General features: G+C 49.9%; 1 protein-coding gene across 1 annotated transcript in view; it reads left to right on the top strand.

The window, feature by feature from the left end:
• The first annotated feature begins 233 nt into the window (after positions 1-233).
• The window catches only part of capn9 (calpain 9), an 88,724-nt gene continuing 67,837 nt past the window's right edge, over positions 234-21,120 (top strand). Inside the window, exons 1-2 of the mRNA XM_070884822.1 lie at positions 234-517; positions 21,033-21,102. Of these exons, the coding sequence (XP_070740923.1) occupies positions 293-517; positions 21,033-21,102 (295 nt within the window). The 5' untranslated portion in view covers positions 234-292. The remainder of the gene's footprint in view (positions 518-21,032; positions 21,103-21,120) is intronic.

Below are 21,120 nucleotides of genomic sequence, written 5' to 3'. Positions count from 1 at the left end.
CATTAGAGACTTTATTTAATCTCTAACAAGCCACAGCTCTTTACGAAGTCAGCCCTGACACTAAATGACCAGTTGCTCCCTGAAGGTGTGAAGGCAGTTGAAGCTTGGGGTTGGAGTTTGGGAAGGGGTGGAAAGTGTTGGTGAGGGTGTGTCAGTTGCAGGGTTGGCCTGACAACAGGTGTGGGAGGACAAGCCCGCTGGAAGAGAGGTGGAGCCTTGCAGCCACAGGTAAACCTACATCTCACCCAGCGACTCACTGCATCCTCTCCAGTCCGGCTCGGCGCCACCAAACATGTCTTATGTGTTCAGCTCGGCCAGCGGGGGGTCCCAGAAGAAGCAGGCGGTGAAAGACCGCGGGACTATCGGAGTGAAGGCCAGGAAGGCCACCTACCAGGAGCTGAAGAACCAGTGTCTGCAGCAAGGGCTGCTGTATGAGGACCAGGAATTCCCAGCGGAGGAGGCGTCTCTGTTTTACAGCGAGAAGCCGGCAGTCGCCTTTGAATGGAAACGGCCGAAGGTAAGTGTGTACCTGAGAGATTCGGGCGGTGTACCCGGGACTGAGAGCTGTACATCTGAGCTGTATACCCGGGACTGGGGGGGCTGTGTAGTGTGTGCACATGAGGGCTGTTTACCCGAGACTGAAGGCTGTGTACTTTGTGTATACCTGAGAGTTTAGGGATGTGTACCCGAGACTGGGGTTGTATACCCGGGACTTGGGACTGCGTACCTGAGCTGTGTACCCGGGACTGGGGGCTGTGTACCTGAGCTGTTTACCCGGGACTGAGAGCTGTGTAGTGTGTGTACCTGAGGGCTATGTACTTTGTGTGTACCTGAGGGCTGTGTACCTCGGACTGAGGGCTGTTTATCTGAGACTGAAGGCTGTGTACTTTGTGTGTATCTGAGGACTGTGTACCCGGGACTGGGGGCTGTGTACCTGGGATTGAGAGCTGTGTAGTGTGTGTACCTGAGGGCTGTGTACCTGAGACTGAAGGCTGTGTACTTTTTGTGTACCCGGGAGTGAGGGCTGCGTACCCGGGAGTGAGGGCTGTGTACCCGGTAGTGAGGGCTGTGTACTTTGTGTGTACCCGGGACTGAAGGCTGTGTACTTTGTGTGTACCTGAGGGCGGTGTACCCGGGACTGAGGGCGGTATGTGTACTTATGATTAGGGATTATATGTTAAAATGTATCAGAGACTTATCCAGGGAGACTGTGTATACAGGTGGTGGGATTCTGTGTGTTCAGGTTGCTGCATGCTGTCTGTGTACCAGTTTCCAGGTGCTGTATTTGTACCTGTCGCTGGTTCCCGAATCAATCCACTGCCATCTGTATCTCCACTCTTTTGGTGCTAGATTCCTTAATTTTTCGAAGCTTAGAGGAGATCAGAGTAACTTCAGTGCTCTACAGAAGTAATATCTATTGTACCTTACCAGTGAATGTTCCAAGGGCATTACACATGTAAGGACATAAGAATTAGGAGCAGGAGTTGGCCATTCAGCCCCTTGAGCTTGCTTCGCCATTCAATAAGATCATTGACCTCAACTCCACTTTCCCACCCGATCCCCATATCGCTTGATTCCCCTAGAGTACGAAAATCTATTTATCTCTGCCTTGAATATACTCAACGACTCGGCATCCACAGCCACTGGGGTAGAGAATTCCAAAGATTCACAACCCTCTGAGTGAAGAAATTCCTCCTCATCGCAGTCTTAAACGGCCTTTCTTTTATCCTGAGACTTGCCCTCTAGTTCCAGACACTCCAGCCAGAGGAAACAACCTCTCAGCCTTGTCTATCCCCCTCAGAATCTTATATGTTTCAATGAGATCACCTCTCCTTCTTCTAAACTCCAGAGAGTATCGGCCCAATCTACTCAATCTCTCCTCAAAGGACAGCCCTCTCATCACAGAGATCAATCTGGTAAACCGCCTTGAAGACAAGTATATCCTTCCTTGGATAAGGAGACCAAGACGCTGCACAGTACTCCAGGTGTAGTCTCACCAGGGCCCTGTACAACTGTAGCAAAACTTCCTTACTCTTATACTCCAACCCTCTAGCAACATGCCATTTGCCTTCCTAATTACTTGCTGTACCTGCATGCTAGCTTTCTGCGTTTCTTGTACAGGTCCCCCGCGTCTGGATATGTCCCCTGCCTCTGGACATGTCCCCTGCGTCCAGACCTCTCCCCCGCCTCTGGACATGTCCCCCGCGTCTAGGCATCTTCTCCACCCCCCAAAATGATTTACGCTTCCTCACTGAAGCAATGATACCTCTCTAGCACAGCCCACCATTGACGCCTCCTTCGTACTCTGGGCCCCCAGTCTTTGTTAAGCCACCTCCTTTCTCCTCTGGTTCACAACAGGTTTTGAGTAAGGATGAGACTTCATAGCGGAATTACAGAGCAGACTTTATTGATGCACAGTAAAGGTGATCAGCCGAACCGAATGCAGAGTGTGGATATTCGGTTTCTGTGTCTTTCGAGCACTCTGACATACTGTTGAAAACCATGATTCTTTATACACAATATCTTAACTACATCAAAGGAAAATGTCAAAATGATGTATCTATTTCCTAAACTCTCTGAAAACAGACTATCTGTGTGAGCAGTTTACAATTGTTTATCTCACAACTATTTCCCTTAAACAAGACTTCCTCAAATGGATTTGCTACCCCTATTTTATTACCCGAAGACCAAAGCTATGTTTTATTACCTACACTTTTTCCCTTACCCAAGCACTTTACATCTCAGAATACACGCCATCCATTCTTTTTACAACACTTCAAAGTCATTCTGTTTATATCTTGGAAAGCCTGTTGCCTTAAGATACAAAGAAGTTCGACTGTTAAACTTTAACTCCCCAAGCTGTACAAGATCATCTCTCCAAGACGTCTAATAGTCCTGCTGAGGCAAATGTTGCCCGCCTTCTCTTCCTATCCCCTATAAGTACCCTCTTTCTTCTCCCATGCTTGAAACCTTTCCCCTTCTCCTCCCCCACCCGCAACTCCCCTCATTCTCAACTCCCCTCATTCTCTCCCCTTCCTCCTCGCCCCCCCCCTTCACCCCATTCTCTCTCTCTCTCCCCTTCCTCCATTAGCCACCCCCTCATCCTCCCTTGGTGCAACCTTTAACCCTGCTTGACCAGCATACTGCGCATGATCTTGCCTCAGTGTGCAAACACTATAAAAGATCTACTCCACTACTAATAAATAACAGAGCATTTTATTTCCCCACAGATCCATTCAGCCCTTGTTCGAGTGTTTTACACTCTTGACCTGTGGGTTAGCTTCCCTCCCTGGCTCACCGGGGGGATGCAATGTGCAGTACTGAGTTCTACAAACCACACCGGGTTGTGTTATAATTGGACTTGGACAATTAAACTCCACACCGCTGGGCTATAGCAGGGGAAAATCAGACAGGGTTCTTTGTCTCGATCACTATCATTGTAAATACCGCATTTATCATCCGCAAAGTACACGCACATTTGGCATTCACAAACAGTAATAAATATGCAGAGGTGTGCTGAGCAGCCAATTGAAGGGGTGTGAACCCCCTCTTGTTTGGGAGCCCCTGTTTTAGTAACGATGATTTAAGTAACGTTGATATGCCTGTGCAAGTTGGAGAAAAGAACTAAGTTTCCTCAAAACTCATGGACTGTCGTGGGTGATCATTGAGAATATTTGTATGGCTAGTCAGATCAGATATGTTGATTAGATTGATTACATAGAATTTCATAGAATGTACAGCACAGAAACAGGCCATTCAACCCAACAGGTCCGTGCCGGTGTTTATGCTCCACACCAGCCTCCTCCCACCCCTCTTCATCTCACCCTATCAACATATCCTTCTATTCCTTTCTCCTTCATGTGTTTATCTAGCTTCCCCTTAAATCCATCGATGCTAATCACTTCAACCACTCCCTGTGGCAGCGAGTTCCACATTCTCACCACTCTCTGGGTAAAGAAGTTTCTCCTGAATTCCCCATCTTCTATTTCTGGCCCCTAGTTCTAGTCTCCCCCACAGATGGAACCACCTTCTCTAAGTCTACCCTCTCAGATCACCCCTCAGCCTTCCCTGTTGTGGAGAAGAGAGCACCAGCTTGTTTGGCCTTTCCCGATAGGTATAACTACTCTGGTCTCAGCCTTGTAAATTAGAAAATAAATCTACCCACAGCTCAAATCAGCAACTCCAGCTCCACCCACACTAGTCAGTGAAATTCCTATTGTGCAAACCAGAAATGGGCGAGTCAAGTCATGACATTGAGGTTTAGTCAACTTTCAGCAACTGCCCAAACTTTCATCCTTGTGGTTTTAAAATTAGTTTTTAAATTCTGATTACATAGGATATATGGCACAGTAATAGGCCATTTGGCTCAACCAGTCCATGCTGATCTTTATGCTCCACTCGAGCCTCCTTCCGTCTTTCCTCAGCTAACTCTAACTCCCCTTAAATGCATCGCTACAACCACTCCCTGTGGCAGCGAGTTCCACATTCTCACCACTCTCTGGGTAAAGAAGTTTCTTCTGAATTCCCGATTGGATTTATTGTTTATCTTATATTGATGGCCTCTAGTTATACTTTTTCCTACAAGTGGAAATGCTCTCTCTGTATCCACTCTCTCACAACCTTTCTTTATCGGTCACCCCTCAGCCTTCATGAAAAGAGACCCAGCCTGTTCATCCTTCCCTGATACCTAGCAATCCATGGTCTGTTAGCCAATCACAGGAGAGGGAGGGGCAGCCCTATGATATCTTTGGTTGGCATGGCTCGGGTAGCAAACTGGGTTCTGTTTGGTCTCCTAATGAAAAACTCCACTCGTTCCCTCTAGTTCCCACCTGATTTCCAGCCTACCTATCTTTTGCCCAGTCCAGGATTGCGTTTTAAAAAAGACTTGCATTTATACAGCACCAATCACAACCTCAGGATGTCCCAAAGCGCTTTGCAGCCAATGAAGTACTTTTGATGTGTAGTCACTGTTGTATTGTAGGAAAGGCTGAGCGTCTCGGAGCACCATCGGAGCAGGCCAGGGAGCGGAAGGAGCAACGTGGCGGCTTACCATTCCAGGGAGCAGCATGTGCTGGAACAGGAGAGCAACGGCAGTGAAAAGGGACGTCACCAAGATCCAGTGATTGGAGCGTGGGCCAGACTCCATCCATTAAACTGTCTGGATCAGACTCCGTCCATTAAATAGTCCCGAACAGTCTCCGGCGATTAAACAGTCTGGACCAGACTCCGTCCATTAAACAGTCTGGACCAGTCTCCGTCCATTAAACAGTCTGGACCAGTCTCCGTCCATTAAACAGTCTGGACCAGTCTCCTTCCATTAAACAGTCTGGACCAGACTCCTTCCATTAAACAGTCTGGACCAGACTCCGTCCATTAAAAAGTCTGGACCAGTCTCTGTCCATTGAACAGCAGGAGCGGTGAGGTCGGGGCGAAGGAGCGGCGAGAGACTGTAGAGGGATGTGATCGGGGCCCAAGTGAGGTGTGAGTTCGGGGCCCAGAAGAGGCAAGGGCCCAGGGGCAGCACGGGCCCAGCCCACACTGTGCGATGTGTGCGCGCACTAGCTCCGTGCAGCAGAGCTGGTCTCCAGTCGTCTTGGTTAATCCTTGCCACTGGACCAAGACCTAGCTCTGTCAAGCCCGTGTGGTGGCTGGGGTCCAATGGCCACCACACGTTAAAAAAATCCACGCACAGGCATCTTCCACCCTTCAAGATGTAGTTCGGGATCCGGAATATTAGGTCCTTCATTGAAACACCTGTGAACTTTTTGACGTGGAAGCAAGTCATCTTCGATTGGAGGGACTGCCTATGATGATGATGTAGGAAAGGCAGCAGCCAATTTGTGCACAGCAAGCTCCCACAAACAGCAATGTGATAATGATCAGTTCATTTGTTTCAGTGATGTTGGTCAAAGGATAAATATTGGCCCAGACAACAGGAAGAACTCCCTTACGCTTCTTCGAAATAGGGCCATGGTATTTCTTACATCCACCTAAGAGGGCAGACGGGGCCTCGGTTTAACGCCTCATCTGAAAGAAGGCATCTCCGACAGCGCAGCGCTCCCTCAGTACTGCACTGGAGTGTCAGCCTCGGTTACGGGCATGGAGCGGGGCTTGAAACCACAATCTTCTGACTCGGAGGCAAGAGTGCTACCCAGTGAGCTGCAGCTGACACCTTTTGTTACCCTTGTCAAGAGCCTCCAATATGGCTTCCACCTCACTGACTGGCTGGTGTGCCTGGGGGTGGGTGAGGCTCACGGCCTCCACTCAACCCTCCTCAACCAGACCTCTGCTCCCTACCCTATCAGCACCTCCATTTCCTGGCTTTCGTTTACAAATGGTTTTGCAGCCAATCTGCCTCACCTCACTGCTTTATTAAAGAGGCGCTGTCTTTACACACCATTTTATTATTAAAAAATAAAACGGACAAGTGAAAATAAAACCGATTTATGTCTACATTAACATAGCAGACATCGGCTACAACAACAACTTGTTTTACATAGAGCCTTTCACGTAGAAACACGTCCCAAGGTGTTTCACGGGAGCGTTTTAAGAGAAAATTTGACATCGAGTCTCGGCAGCAAAAATTAGGACAGGTGTCCTAAAGCTTGGTCAAAGAGGTAGGTTTTACGGAGCGTCTTAAAGGAGGAGAGAGAGGTGGAGAGGCTTAGGGAGGGAATTCCAGAGCTTAGGGCCCAGGCAACAGAAGGTACGGCCACCGATGGTGGAGCGATTAAACTCGGGGAGGCTCAAGAGGGCAGAATTGGAAGAGCGCAGATATCTCTGGGCGGGGCAGGGGGGGCGGTTGTGAGGCTGAAGGAGGTTACAGAGGTGGGGAGGGGCGAGGCCACGGAGGGATTTGAAAACAAGGATGAGAATTTTTTAATTGGACGGGGTGTAAAACAGACAGTTGATCTGATTGCATCAGTGTTAGGAGGTTGGGTTACAATTTCTGTCAGTTGATGGGTAATCCCAGTCCTAGGGGCCCAGCACCTGTACAGAGGAAACCCACACTTCCTGCTTGGTGTGAGGTTTTGGTCCAGCTTCAGTCGGAGGGTTCCCAACTCTGTCTGCAGACATTCCTGGAGGTTTCATCACATGACCCCCCGACCCCCGCCCCCCCCCCCCCACACACAGCCGCCCCGCCCCCAAACACTCCTGCCATTGGTCACGCAGCCATCCTCTCCTTCCCTCGGCCAATCGCAACGGGAACAGACTCTTTGTTCCTCGATTGGACGATTCCCGACTGTCAGTCAAATGGCCTTTTACCCCAATCTTCTCATTACTAATACGCAAAAGTGTTGAATGAAAACTGAAGAGAGTGCAATGGGGGAGAATTTGCAGGACATTTGCGCCTCCCGTTGGCGTCCTCCGTGGGTGGGGGTGGGGGGCGTTAACTTTGCGGCCGGGGCGAGACACCGCTAACGACTCCCGATAAATCCGGCGGGAGTTTAGTGGCGGCGCTGCGGCGTTGCGTCCCCGATCTCCTGCGCTCGGAGACTGTGATGTCATCGCCACGCGCGGCGCCCCGGACCCTGAATTAAGTTTTGCCCCCTGAAGCTGCGCTGGGCGGTGCCGCCTTGGAGGCGGGGTCTGTGCTGCGGATCGCTCAGCCCCTCCACCCCCCCCCCCCGCTCCCCTCCCGCCCCAGAAAGGAATTGGGATGCTTGATTCAGTTCTTCGCTTCCATTCGTGTGCCAATGACCCAATTTACATAAGACCATTAGAAATAGGAGCAGGATTGGCCATACGGCCCCTCGAGCCTGCTCCGCCATTTAATACGATCATGGCTGATCCGATCATCGACTCTGGTCCACTTCCCCGCCCGCTCCCCATAACCTCTTATCCCCTTATCTTTTAAGGAACTGTCTATCTCCGTCTTAAATCCATTCAATGTCCCAGCTTCCACAGCTCTCTGAGGCAGCGAATTCCACAGATCCACAACCCTCTGAGAGAAGAAATTTCTCCTCATCTCAGTTTTAAATGGGCGGCCCCTTAGTCTAAGATCATGCCCTCTAGTTCTAGTCTCCCCCATCAGTGGAAACATCCTCTCTGCATCCACCTTGTCAAGCCCCCTCATAATCTTATACATTTCTATAAGATCACCTCTCATTCTTCTGAATTCCAATGAGTAGAGGCCCAACCTTTCCTCATAAGTCAACCCCCTCATCCCCGGAATCAACCTCGTGAACCTTCTCTGAACTGCCTCCAAAGCAAGTATATCCTTTCGTTATTGGGAGAGGCGAGACTTCTGTGCCTGGAGCAAAGTCTCGTGCCTCGCGAGCGTTCCCATCCCCAAACGGGGCGCTACCCGATTTCGAGGTCACCGGTATTTAACGCCCCTATGATTTTTCTCCCTCCGATTTTTCGTTGGCAGCAACGTTCCGGAGATGAATGTTGAATTCCTGGAGACTCCCTGGCAATACTGGCGTGTTGGCAACATGGCCACCCTGCTTCACTCTCCGATAGGAACCCCGGTAGTAGTTTGACCCTGGCTGGAATCCATGGTCAGTCAGTCACAAGAGTTAAACTAGCAGCGCTCCCTCAGCTCGTATCTGCGCTCTGACTGCTTCAGAGCTCCTGTATAACCTCCTATCTGGTCTCTCCAGAATCATCATCTTAGGTGGTCCCTCGAACGAGGATGCTTGCACGCGTTCACAGCTGTTTCAATGAACTCCAATTGAGGGGGTGGAAGATGCCTGTGCATGGATTTTTTTAACGTGTGGTGACCGTTGCACACCACAGAGCTAGGCCTTTACCCAGTGGCAACCCTCCAGAATAATGGATTGTGGGTGTGTGACAGCTATTGCTGGAATTCACACTGGCCCAGTATTACTGCATTCCACAGCTCGGGTTCATGGGTGGAGTGAGATGGGAGTGGGACACAGTCACAGTCACTGCGGTATCTACATTCTAAAGCTCTGAGTCTGCTAATTAAACCGAGATTGCAAGGTTTGGGATTGTGGGTAGCACTGAGTCAGAAGGTCGTAGGTTCAAGTCCCACTCCAGAGACTTGAACACAAAACATCCAGGCTGATGCTCCAACTCAGCGCTGAGGGAGCGCGGCACTGTCGGAGATGCCGTCTGTCAGATGAGACGTTAAACCGAGGCCCCGCCTGCTTTCTCAGGTGGATGTAAAAGATCCCATGGCACTAGTTGCACAAGAGCAGGGGAATTTTCCCCGGTGTCCTGGGGCCAATATTTATCCCTCAACCAACATCACTAAAGCAGATTATCTGGTCATTATCCCATTGCTGTTTGTGGGAGCTTGCTGTGCACAAATTGGCTGCCGCGTTTTCCACATTGCAACAGTGACTACACTCAAAAAGTACTTCATTGGTTGTAAAGCACTCTGGGATATCCTGAGGTTGTGAAAGGCGCTATAGAAATGAAATTTCTTTCTTCTGTTGGAGGGATGCTGACCGGGTGAGTTTATTCATTAATGCTTCAGAATATAATGTCCAATTGCTGGGTTCACATTTTCTTTTACCCGAGTTCCACTTTTGCACTGAGTTTTGGGCTTTTTGCTATCGACAATTTGCCTTTATCTCTCCTCCCCCTCCCGACCCCCGCCCCACCCTCCTTTCCATCGTTTGAAGCTGGAGCCTGCCTCCGGAGCACGCACCTTAAATATCGCCGGCATCTCCACTTCAGCAAACCTTCCTACATAAGAACATAAGAAATAGGAGCAGGAGTAGGCCATACGGCCCCTCAAGCCTGCTCCACCATTCAATAAGATCATGGCTGATCCGATTATGGACTCAGCTCCACTTCCCCGCCCGCTCCCCATAACCCCTTATCCCCTTATCTCTGTTTTAAATCCATTCAATGTCCCAGCTTCCACAGCTCTCTGGGGCAGCGAATTCCACAGATTTACAACCCTCTGAGAGAAGAAATTTCTCCTCATCTCAGTTTTAAATGGGTGGCCCCTTATTCTAAGATCATGCCCTCTAGTTCTAGTCTTCCCCATCAGTGGAAACATCCTCTCTGCATCCACCTTGTCAAGCCCCCTCATAATCTTATACGTTTCGATAAGATCACCTCTCATTCTTCTGAATTCCTGTGTGACTCCAGGCACCTGGGCCTTCACCCCAGGTGGCAGTGGGGCGAAGCAATCACAGCCTGCCCCAACCTCCCCCAACACTCACACATACAGTCTTACAGCACAGAAGGAGGCCATTCAGCCCATAATACCTGTGCCGGCTCTTTTGGAAAAAGCTGTTGAATTAGTCATCAACAACAACAATTTATACTTATATAGCGCCTTTAACCCAGTAAAACATCCAAAGGCGCCTCACAGAGGCGTTATCAGATAGAATTTGACACAGAGCCACATAAAGAGATATTAGTGCAGGTGACCAAAAGAGGTAGGTTTTGAGAAGCATCTTGAAGGAGTGAGGTAGAGAAGCAGAGAGCTTTAGGCAGGGAATTCCAAAGCTTAGGGCCCAGGCAGCTGAAGGCACGGCCACCAATGGTGGAGCGATCAGTGATGCTCAAGAGGCCAGAATTGGAGGCGAGCAGCGATCCTTCCTCTGAAAAGGAGCACTTGTGCGTGAGTCTGACATCGTGCGTGTGAGAGTCACAGCGCTTGGCATATTGCACCCGCTTGCCAACCCATCGGAGTCTTGGGATTCCCCGTGTTTCCTCAGCATCTGCCAGACAGATGTCATCATCATCATAGGCGGTCCCTCGAAACGAGGATGACTTGCTTCCACGCCAAAAAGGATGTGTTCACAGATGTTTCAATGAAGGACCTAATATTCCAGATCCTGAACTAAATCCTGAAGGGTGGAAGATGCCTGTGGGTGGATTTTTTTAACGTGTGGTGGCCGTTGCACACCAGCCACCGCACGGGCTTGACAGAGCTAGGTCTTGGTTCAGTGGCAAGGGTTACCCAAGACGACTGGAGACCTGCTCTGCTGCACGGACCTAGTGCAGTGCGCACACATATCGCAGTGTGGGCTGGGCCCGTGCTGCCCCTGGGCCCCTGGGCCCCGATCACGTCCCTTTACAATCTCTCGCCGTTCCTTCGCCCCGACCTCGCTGCCCCTGTTGTACCTGCCCACGCTCCAATCGCCGACCTGGACCTTGATGCCGGACAAATGTGCTGCTCCAGTGCCTATCTCCTCTGGCGACTTGTTCTTGTCTGGGCCTCATGCGCTTGCCTGGGCGAGCCGATGGGCGAGGCCCGGTCGGCATGAAGTGGCCCATTCTGCGGCTGAACGCTGCCTCATGGCATTGCCACCGGCCGTAGCTGCCGGCAAATTCCTTTCCAGTACCTGTTAGGTGGGTCACCCAACCCGAGTACAATAGCAGCAATCACACTGCGCATACCACAGGACTTCCTCAACTATGCCTCGCCCTTGGGTACGACTGTTAACCAGACTGACCGCAACCCAAGTTCCCAAACAGCTTGCTGAAACAGTAAGAAAGATTCCAATAAGTAAAGTGGTTGGTGGAAGGTTGAGAGGGAATTTGATGGGGGGGCTTCTTTATGCAGAGGGTTGTGGGGATCTGGAACTCGCTGCCTGGAAGAGTGATGGATGCAGAAACCCTCACCACTTTTAAGAAATGTTTGGATGGGCACTTAAAGTGCCGTAACCTGCAGGGTTACGGACCTAGAGCTGGTAATTGGGATTAGACTAGACGACCTTTTGTTGGATGGCGCAGATATAATGGTAAGTACTGCAGGGAATAGAATACGGCCAGGGTGATCTCCTGGACTAGTTTCAATCGCCTGGATGGGTAGGAGAGGAATTTTCCCAGATTTCTTTCCTCCTAAATTGGCCTGGGTTTTTATCTGGTTTTTGCCTCTCCCAGGAGATCACATGGCTCCGGTTGGGGTGGAGTGTAGAATGTTTCAGTGTAAGGCGTGTCGCAGTTGTGTGAGGTGGGCTGGGTGCTCTTTACCTTTCCACCATTGTTCATAGGTTTATATGTAACCTTCATGGCTGCTGACCGGGGGCCGTGCGGCTCTTTATCAGCCGGCGTGGACACGAGGGGCCGAAATGGCATCCTTCTGCGCTGTAAATTTCTATGTTTCTTCCATGGTTCTATGTAATCTGGCGTAAGACAAAAATACATCAACTGTTGTCAATCCTCCCAGCCTCCAAGATCCCCACCCCAACTCTGTTAAACCCCAGCATCCCCATCCCAATTCCGTCAAACACCAGGCCGAGGGCGCAGGGCAGGAACACTCTCCCTCGTGCCTCTAAACATCAGACACCTGCCTAAAATCTTCTATCTGTTGCCATCTTTCCGTGTAAAAAGATAAGGGACAGGTAACTGAACACAATAGCTATAGTATATGTAGGCACCTTTAGTAATGACTCCACAAGGCAGGGTATGATACTTAAACTGTGTAGACCTGTAGTCCTTTATTTGCAGCTCCTGAGTGACGACAACAAGCTGTGTGTTCCCTTTTATACTGGGTTACCTGCCGTGTGCAGGCAACCCTTAGTTCTCCCGCAGCAGCACCCTCTGGTGTACAGGCAAGGTGTGTACAGTGTAAGGGTACATTCAGTGTTGCAAAACAGTGTTACAGACATCACACAGTAAACAGGCATGTATACACAACAATAGCAATCAAGACCACTCATTTATGATTTCACAGGATAAAGTAATCATTGTAATGATAATACTTGGAGTATTGTGCACAGTTGTGGTCTCCATGTTATGAAAAGGATATTGAGGCACTGGAGAAGTTGCAAGAAAAGATTCACATGGATGATACCAGAACTGAGCGGTTATACCTTTCAGGGCAGATCGAACAGGCTGGGGCTTTTAATCTCTAGAAAAAGAAAGACTTAGGGGTGACCTGATATTTGTCTCTGCAAGATCCTGCAAATCCTCTGGGAGGACAGGCGCACCAACATCAGTGTCCTCGACCAGGCTAACATCACCAGTATTGAAGCACTGACCACACTCGATCAGCTTCGCTGGGCAGGCCACATAGTACGCTTGCCAGATGCGAGACTCCCTAAGCAACTGCTTTATGCGGAGCTCCTTCATGGTAAACGAGCCAAAGGAGGACAGGGGAAACGTTATAAGGACACCCTCAAAGCCTCCCTGGTAAAGTGCGACATCACCACTGACACTTGGGAGACCCTGGCCGAAGACCGCCCGAGGTGGAGAAAGTACATCCGGGAGGGTGTTAAGCTCTTTGAATCGCAGGTAGCGGAAGGAGCGCGCGGCAAACCAGCCCTACCCACCCCTTCCCTCGACGAATGTCTGTCCCACCTGTAACAGGGTCTGTGGCTCTCATATTAGACTGTTCAGCCATCAGAGAGCTCACTATGATGATGAATGGACAGAATTGGAGATGTCAGTCCCGAAGCATTGGTAACAATCCTAGATTCCCACTCAATAGCAACACAGATTCAGTCACTGTAAATCAGCGGCCCTGTAAGTTTACTGTTCATCACATTCATAATACACCATGGGCTGGAAATTGCTCAGCGCCCCGTTTGGGGCAATAACTTTTGCGGGAACCCAACAGTATTACCGGGCGCTACGCAAGTGAAGCCGGAACAAACTTTCAGTTTAGCGCTCCAGGAAGGAAGTGGAGCGCTAAATCGGGCAAGAGAGGCGGTAGCGGTGTAGCGCTGCCCAATGTCCAGTGCGGCACTGCCGGGATCCTTAGCAACTTCCCTCCCTTAAAGGTAAGGGCCGCTGCCGGAGATGCTGCAATAAATCTCATCATCATCAGAGGCAGTCCCTCGCAATCGAGGAAGACTTGCTTCCACTCTTAACATGAGTCGTTAGGTGGCTGTACAGTCCAATACGAGAGCCACAGCCCCTGTCACAGGTGGGACAGATAGTCATTGAGGGAAAGGGTGGGTGGGACTGGTTTGCCGCTGCCTGCGCTTGGTTTCTGCATGCTCTCGGCGACGAGACTCGAGGTGCTCAGCGCCCTCCCGGATGCACTTCCTCCACTTAGGGCGGTCAATGGCCAGGGACTCCCAGGTGTCAGTGGGGATGTCGCATTTTATCAGGGAGGCTTTGAGGGTGTCCCTGTAACGTTTCCTCTGCCCACCTTTGGCTCATTTGCCGTGAAGGAGTTCCGAGTAGAGCGCTTGATTTGGGAGTCTCGTGCCTGACATACGAACTATGTGGCCTGACCAGCGGAGCTGATCATGTGTGGTCAGTGCTTCAATGCTGGGGATGTTGGCCTGGATGAGGACGCTGATGTAGGTGTGCCTGTCCTCCCAGGGGATTTGTAGGATCTTGCGGAGACATCGCTGGAGGTCTAATCCCCACTCACCGACAAGTGCCACGCTCCGCGACCATCAGCCTCAAGCGCTCGAACCGAGCGCAGGGCTCAATAATCACGGCAGTGGAAAATGCTGCAAAAAATTAATCGACAGCTCTGGTTTAAAAAAAAAATTAAAATTTGCGCTTGCCTCACGGGCAGTCCCTCTAACTACCCCTCCCCTAGCGGCCGGCCTCCTGCAGCTGGTGGTGTTGATGCCCGGCGACGCTGCAGGGGGTGGAACTGAAGTTTGCAACCGGGGCGGTAACTAGGCGCTGTGCACCGGATGACGTCACGATCTCCCGGGGGGGGAGGGGGCGCAGGGGATTGAGGCGTAAGGGGGTTACCGCTGCTGCTAAGCTGCAAGGGAAGTTCGCAGGTGTCTGTACTCCCGGCTGCACAGCCAGTAGCGCCCCGTTACCGCACCCCCACGGAGGCGCTAATGGGAGGCGCAAAGGAGGCCAATTTTTTGCCCCTCATGTTCTAAAACAGCACGAGTTCTGACCTACTGTGAGTAATGTCACAGAGAGTCCGTCCACGCCTGTAGGTATGCAGCACTTTCTGCCTTGTTCAGCCGTCCTCGGATCCCTGAGGCCAGTTCAACTATCACTCCTGTGCTCGCTGACCCACGTGGGTTCCTGGTCTAGCAACGCCCTGAATTCAAATTTCTCATCCTTGTTTTAAATTCCCTCCATGGTCTCGCCCCTCCCTATCTCTGTAATCTCCTCCAGCCCTACAACCCCCTCCCAAAGATATCTGCGCTCTACCTGTTCTGGCCTCTTGTGCTTTCCCAATTTCCTTTGCCCCACCGTCGGTGGCCCGTGCCTTCAGTTGTCTGGGCCCTAAACTCTGGAATTCCCTCCCTAAACCTCTCCTCCTCGCTACCTCTCTCTCCCGCTTTAAGACGCTGCTTAAAACCTGCTTCTTTGACCAAGCTGTTTGTCACCTGTCTTAATGTCCACCACAACTTCAGGTATACCCCACCCCCCGGACCATCCCCGGGTACATCACCCCCGCACCATCCCCGGTGCCTCCCCCCACCCCCCACACCGTCCCCGGGTACATTTCCCCCCCCCCCCCCCCTGTACACCCACCCACCTGGGGCCAATATTTATCCCTCAACCAACATCACTCAAACAGTATACCTGCTCATTATCACATTACTATTTGTGGGAGCTTGCTGTGCGCAAATTGGCTGCTGCTCTTCCTACGTTACAACAGTGACTACACTCCAAAAAGCACTGCATTGGATGTAAAGCGCTTTGGCACATCCTGAGGTTGTGAAAGGCGCTATGGAAATGCAAATGTATTCTTTTATCTATCATAGTTAACCAGGTCTGTGACTAATGTGCACTTGTTTTGGTGACGGTTACAGGAGATTGGTGTTACTGTGCTGGTGAAAGCCTAACAAAGTCCAATGTGCCCCATTCAGGCAGCTTATTGTACACCTGGCCTCCTCCTGCTGACTGAAGGAATGTGCCAGGGAAATTTACTGTGTGGGGGGGGGGGGTGGTGTTGGGTGGTGTTGGGAGGAGGAAACATGCAGAAATATTGACCAAACCAGTTGCCAGGAAACGTGCAGTTGTAGGGCAAGCTTAACTTTCTAGGTGGGGTCGATGATAAAGCAACTGAATTGGCCAGTCAGCCACTCCTTGTTTGAGAACCAGTTTAGCAGCAATTCCATTATCAGGTCTTCCATGTTATCTGAATACCTGCTGCCAAATATAGCATCTTTAGCGTAGTAAAATGCCCCAGGGCACTTCACAGACAAATATTTGACACACAGCCACAAAAGAGGCAGGTTTTAAGAAGCATCTTAAAGGAGTGAGGTAGTGAGGCGGAGAGTTTAGGCAGGGAATTCCAGAGCTTGGGGCCCAGGCAGCTGAAGGCACGGCCACTGATAATGCAGCAAAGGAAATTGGGGATGTTCAAGAGACTCATCATCATCAGACGGTCCCTCGAACGAGGATGACTTGCTTCCACGAGAGTTCACAGATGTTTCAATGAAGGACCCGATGTTCCCGTCCTGAACTCCAGTCGAGGGGGTGGAAGGCGCCTGTGCGTGGATTTTTTTAATGCGTGGTGACCATTGCACACCAGCCACCACGAGACTAGAATTGGAGGAGTGCAGAGATCTCGGAGGGTTGTTGGGCTGGAGGAGATTACAGAGATAGGGGTGGAGTGAGATTTGAAGATGAGGATTGTTGTAGATGTAAACCTGTAAAAATCTTGTTTAACCACCAGAGGGCTCATCCCCTGGAGTCCCAAGGGACCCCACAATCCCTTGGGAGCACCTGTACATAAAGAGGCCTCACAGGCTGGAGAGACACTCTCGAGACCTGTAGTAAAGGACTACGTTCACACCTTACTTTGAGCTTGCAGTATCCGGTCAGATTCTTTATTCAAGACATAACAAGGATGATATTTTAAGCTTGCGGCAGTACTGGACCAGGAGCCAATGTAGGTCAGCGAGCACAGGGGTGATGGGTGAACAAGCTCCCTGGTTGTCAGGGAATGTGAGCCACCCTGCCACTGGTCACGAGGAATGTTCGGAGAGGTTTTTTTTACGGGAGGGGCATCTTTCTTGCTGTAAATACAAGGACAGAATCTGATGCGGGTCAATGGCTTTCTTGTTGCCTCAAGTAAGGATAAATCTTCCAGCTATACGTTGCGTTTATTGAGCTCGTTAGCTGGCTCGGTCCAGTGATTGATGCACAGTGCCATGGAGTGATGTACCCTTATCATATTATCTGTCACTATGGGACAGTCCAGCCTAGATTGGAGAACAGACCCAGCTTCTCCAGTCTCACCACATAACTGAAGTCCCTCATCCCTGGTATCATTCTAGTAAATCTCCCCTTAACCTTCTCTGCTCTAAGGAGAACAGCCCCAGCTTCACTTTGGGAGGGCGAATAAGGAAAGGGTATACACATTAAGCGGTAGGATACTTAATAGTGTAGATGAACAAAGGGATCTTGGAGTGTTTGCCCACAGATCCCTGAAAGTAGCAGGCCAGGTGGTTAAGAAGGCATACGGAATGCTTGCCTTTATTGGCCGAGGCATAGAATATAAGAGCAGGGAGGTTATGCTTAAATTATTTAATACTTTGGTTAGGGCACAGCTGGAGTACTGCATGCAATTCTGGTCGCCGTATTATAGGAAGGACGTGATTGCACTAGAAAGGGTGCAGAGGAGATTTACTAGGATGCTGCCTGGAATGGAGAATCTTAGTTATAAGCACAGATTGGATAGGCTGGGTTTCTTCTCATTGGAACAGAAGAGGTTGAGAGGTGACCTCATTGAGGTGTACAAAATATTGAGGGGCCTGGACATAGTGGATAGTAACGGTCTATTTCCACTAGTGGAGCAATCTATTATGAGGGGGAATAGTTTTAAGGTGGTTGGTGGAAGGTTTAGAGGGGATTTGAGGGGGGGCTTCTTTACTCAGAGGGTTGTGGGGATCTGGAACTCGCTGCCTGGAAGAGTGGTGGGTGCAGAAACCCTCACCACTTTTAAGAGATGGTTGGATGGACACTTAAAGTGCAGTAACCTGCAGGGTTACAGACCTAGAGCTGGTAATTGGGATTAGACTGGATGCCCTTTTGTTGGATGGCGCAGATATAATGGCAACTACTACAGGGAATCGAATACGGCCAGGGTGATCTCCTGGACTAGTTTCGATCGCCTGGATGGGTCGGAGAGGAATTTTCCCAGATTTTCTCTCCTTCAATTGGCCTGGGTTTTTATCTGTTTTTTTGCCTCTCCCAGGAGATCACATGGCTCCGGTTGGGGTGGAGTGTAGAATGTTTCAGTATAAGGGGTGTCGCAGTTGTGTGAGACGGACTGGTTGGGCTGGGTGCTCTTTGTCTTTCCGTCATTGTTCATAGGTTTATATGTAACCTTTAGGGCTGCTGACTGAGGGCCGTGCGGCTCTTTATCGGCCGGTGTGGACACGATGAGCCGAAATGGCCTCCTTCTGCGCTGTAAATTTCTATGTTTCTATGTTTCTCCAGTCTCTCCACATAGCTGAAGTACCTTATGCCTGATCCCTGGTAGATAAATTCCAGTAAATTTTAATGATACAAGCACAGAGGAGAGGCACCGACTCCACCCAATTTGAAATCCTGGTGCAAAATTCTCATTGGCCTCGCCCTGCTGGGGTACCCGGCGTGGCTAACCTTTGACCTCGGTTTGGGCAGTGGGTGGGGGCTGTTGGCTGGAGCTTGGGTTCGGTTCCCGAGCAGTTGCTTGTTGGCCGTTTCGTACCTGAGTAAAGACGCACCCTTCAATTGGACCACAAATTGTCACGTGATCACCAGGCCCTGTACAGCCAAGGGCTGTGTCATTGTCTGCAAATATTTGCTGAGAAAAGGGTGACAGTCTCTGTGCTCTCGTTCTTGAGAGTTGACGGCATTCAGGAAAAAAAGTCTGCAATGAATCAGAGTATCCATGAACAAACATGGCTTAACTGTTGACCGATCTTGTTAAAGCTGCATTAAATGTTGCTTATTTGACTGTTGAAGCTGGGATTGTTCTCCTTAGACCAGAGAAGGTTCAGGGGAGATTTAATAGAGGCGTTCAAAATTATAGGGGTTTTGATAGAGTAGACCGGGAGAACCTGTTTCCAATGACAGGAGGGTCGGTAACCAGAGGACACTGATTTAATTAACATAATTGGCAAAAGAGCCAGAGGGGGAGATGAAGAGATTTTTTTTACGCAGCGAGTTGTTGTAATCTGGAACACGCTGCCTGAAAGGGCGGTGGGAGCAGATTCAGGAGTAATTTCAAAAGGGAATTGGCTATATAATTGAAAAGAAAAAAAATATTACAGGGCTGTGGAGAAAGAGCAGGGGGCTGGGACTAATTGGATCGCTCGTTCAAAGAGCTGGCACGGGCAACGATGGGCCGAATGGCCTCCTGCTGTGCTGCTATTGATACCAAATATAACATCACTTCAAAGGGAATTGGATAAATATTTGAAAAGAAAAATGTAAAGGGATTTGGGGAAAGGGCAGCAAAGTGTAGAGGTTTAATGCCAACATCAAAGGAAAGATAGACATAGAGGGGAAGCAACTTTGCACTGTTTCCATTGGCAGGGTAGGGGGCGGGGGTTGATAACCAGAGGACATGGAGTTAAGATGATTGGCATAAAATGGGAGGTAGAGGAGCAAGGGGATCTAAGGATACAGATTCACAAATCATTAATAGTAGCAAGGCAGGTTAATAAGGCCATAAAAATTGCAAACCAAGCACGGGGGCTCATTTCTAGAGGGATAGAATTGAAAAGCAGGGAAGTTATGTTAAACTTGTATCGAACCTTGGTTAGACCACACTTGGGGTACTGTGAACAGTTCTGGTCTCCATATTAAAAAAAAGGATATAGCGGTATTGGAGAAGGTGCAAAAAAGATTTACGAGGATGATACCAGAACTGAGAGGTTCTAACTTATCAGGAAAGGTTGAACAGGCTGGGGCTCTTTTCTCTAGGAGTGACCTGATAGAGAAATGTAAAGTTATGGAGGGGTGCAATCGGGTAGATGTAGAGATGTTTCCAGTTGGACTCCAAAACTAGCGGCCATAAATATAAGATAGTCACTAATAAATCCAATCGGGAATTCAGGAGAAACTTCTTTGCCCAGAGAGCGGTGAGAATGTGGAACTCGCTGCCACAGGAACTGGTTGAGGCGAATAACATAGTCATCATCATAGGCAGTCCCTCGGAATCGAGGAAGACTTGCTTCCACTCTTCAAAATTAGTCCTTTGGTGACTGAACAGTCCAATACGAGAACCACAGTCTCTGTCACAGGTGGGACAGACAGTCATTGAGGGAAGGGGTGGGTGGGACTGGTTTGCTGCACGCTCTTTCCGCTGCCTGCGCTTGTTTTCTGCACGCTCTCGGCGATGAGACTCGAGGTGCTCAGCGTCCTCCCGAATGCACTTAGGGCGGTCTTTGGCCAGGGACTCCCAGGTGTCAATGGGGATGTTGCACTTTTTCAGGGAGGTTTTGAGGGTGTCCTTGTAATGATTCCTCTGCCCAACTTTGGCTCATTTGCCATGAAGGAGTTCCGAGTAGAGCGCTTGCTTTGGGAGTCTCATATCTGGCATGCGGACAATGTGGCCTGCCCAGCGGAGCTGATCAAGTGTGGTCAGTGCTTCAATGCTGGGGAGGTTGGCCTGGTCGAGGACGCTAACCTTGGTGCATCTGTCCTCCCAGGGGATTTGTAGGATCTTGCAGAAGCATCATTGAGGGCCACCTGAGGAAAAGAGTGTTTGAAGATTAGGCCCTCAAAATTGCCACCAAGCTCATGGTCTACAGGGCTGTAGTAATACCCGCCCTCCTGTACGGCTCAGAGACATGGACCATGTACAGTAGAATAGCATAGATTAATTTAAGGGGAAGCTAGATCAACACATGAGGGAGAAAGGAATAGAAGGATATGGTGATAGGATGAGATGAAGAGGGGTGGGAGGGGGCTCGTGTGGACATAAACACCGGCACGGAGCAGTTGGGTTGAATGACCTGTTCCTGTGCTGGACATTCGATGAAAGTCTATGTAACCGAGGGGAAGATGAGGAGAATGTTATTTTTACGCAGCGAGTTGCCGTATTCTGGAATGCGCTGCCTGAAAGGGCGGTGGGAGCAGATTCAATAGTAACTTTCAAAGAGCATTGGATAGGGAAAAAATGCAGGGACATGTGGAAAGAGTGGGGGGAGTGGGACTAACTGGATAGCTCTTTCAAAAAACGCTGTCACCGGCTCATTAACTGATTGGTTTGATTGCAGGAGATTTCGAGTGACCCACGGTTTATTATTGATGGAGCGTCAAGGACGGACATATGCCAGGGAGACCTGGGTAAGTGATTTTAATGAG

Source organism: Pristiophorus japonicus, chromosome 7 (assembly GCF_044704955.1).
Source record: "Pristiophorus japonicus isolate sPriJap1 chromosome 7, sPriJap1.hap1, whole genome shotgun sequence".
Lineage (NCBI taxonomy): Eukaryota > Metazoa > Chordata > Chondrichthyes > Pristiophoridae > Pristiophorus > Pristiophorus japonicus.
The sequence above is the reverse complement of the archived record's forward strand: the minus strand, read 5'-3'. Positions and strand labels throughout refer to the sequence as shown.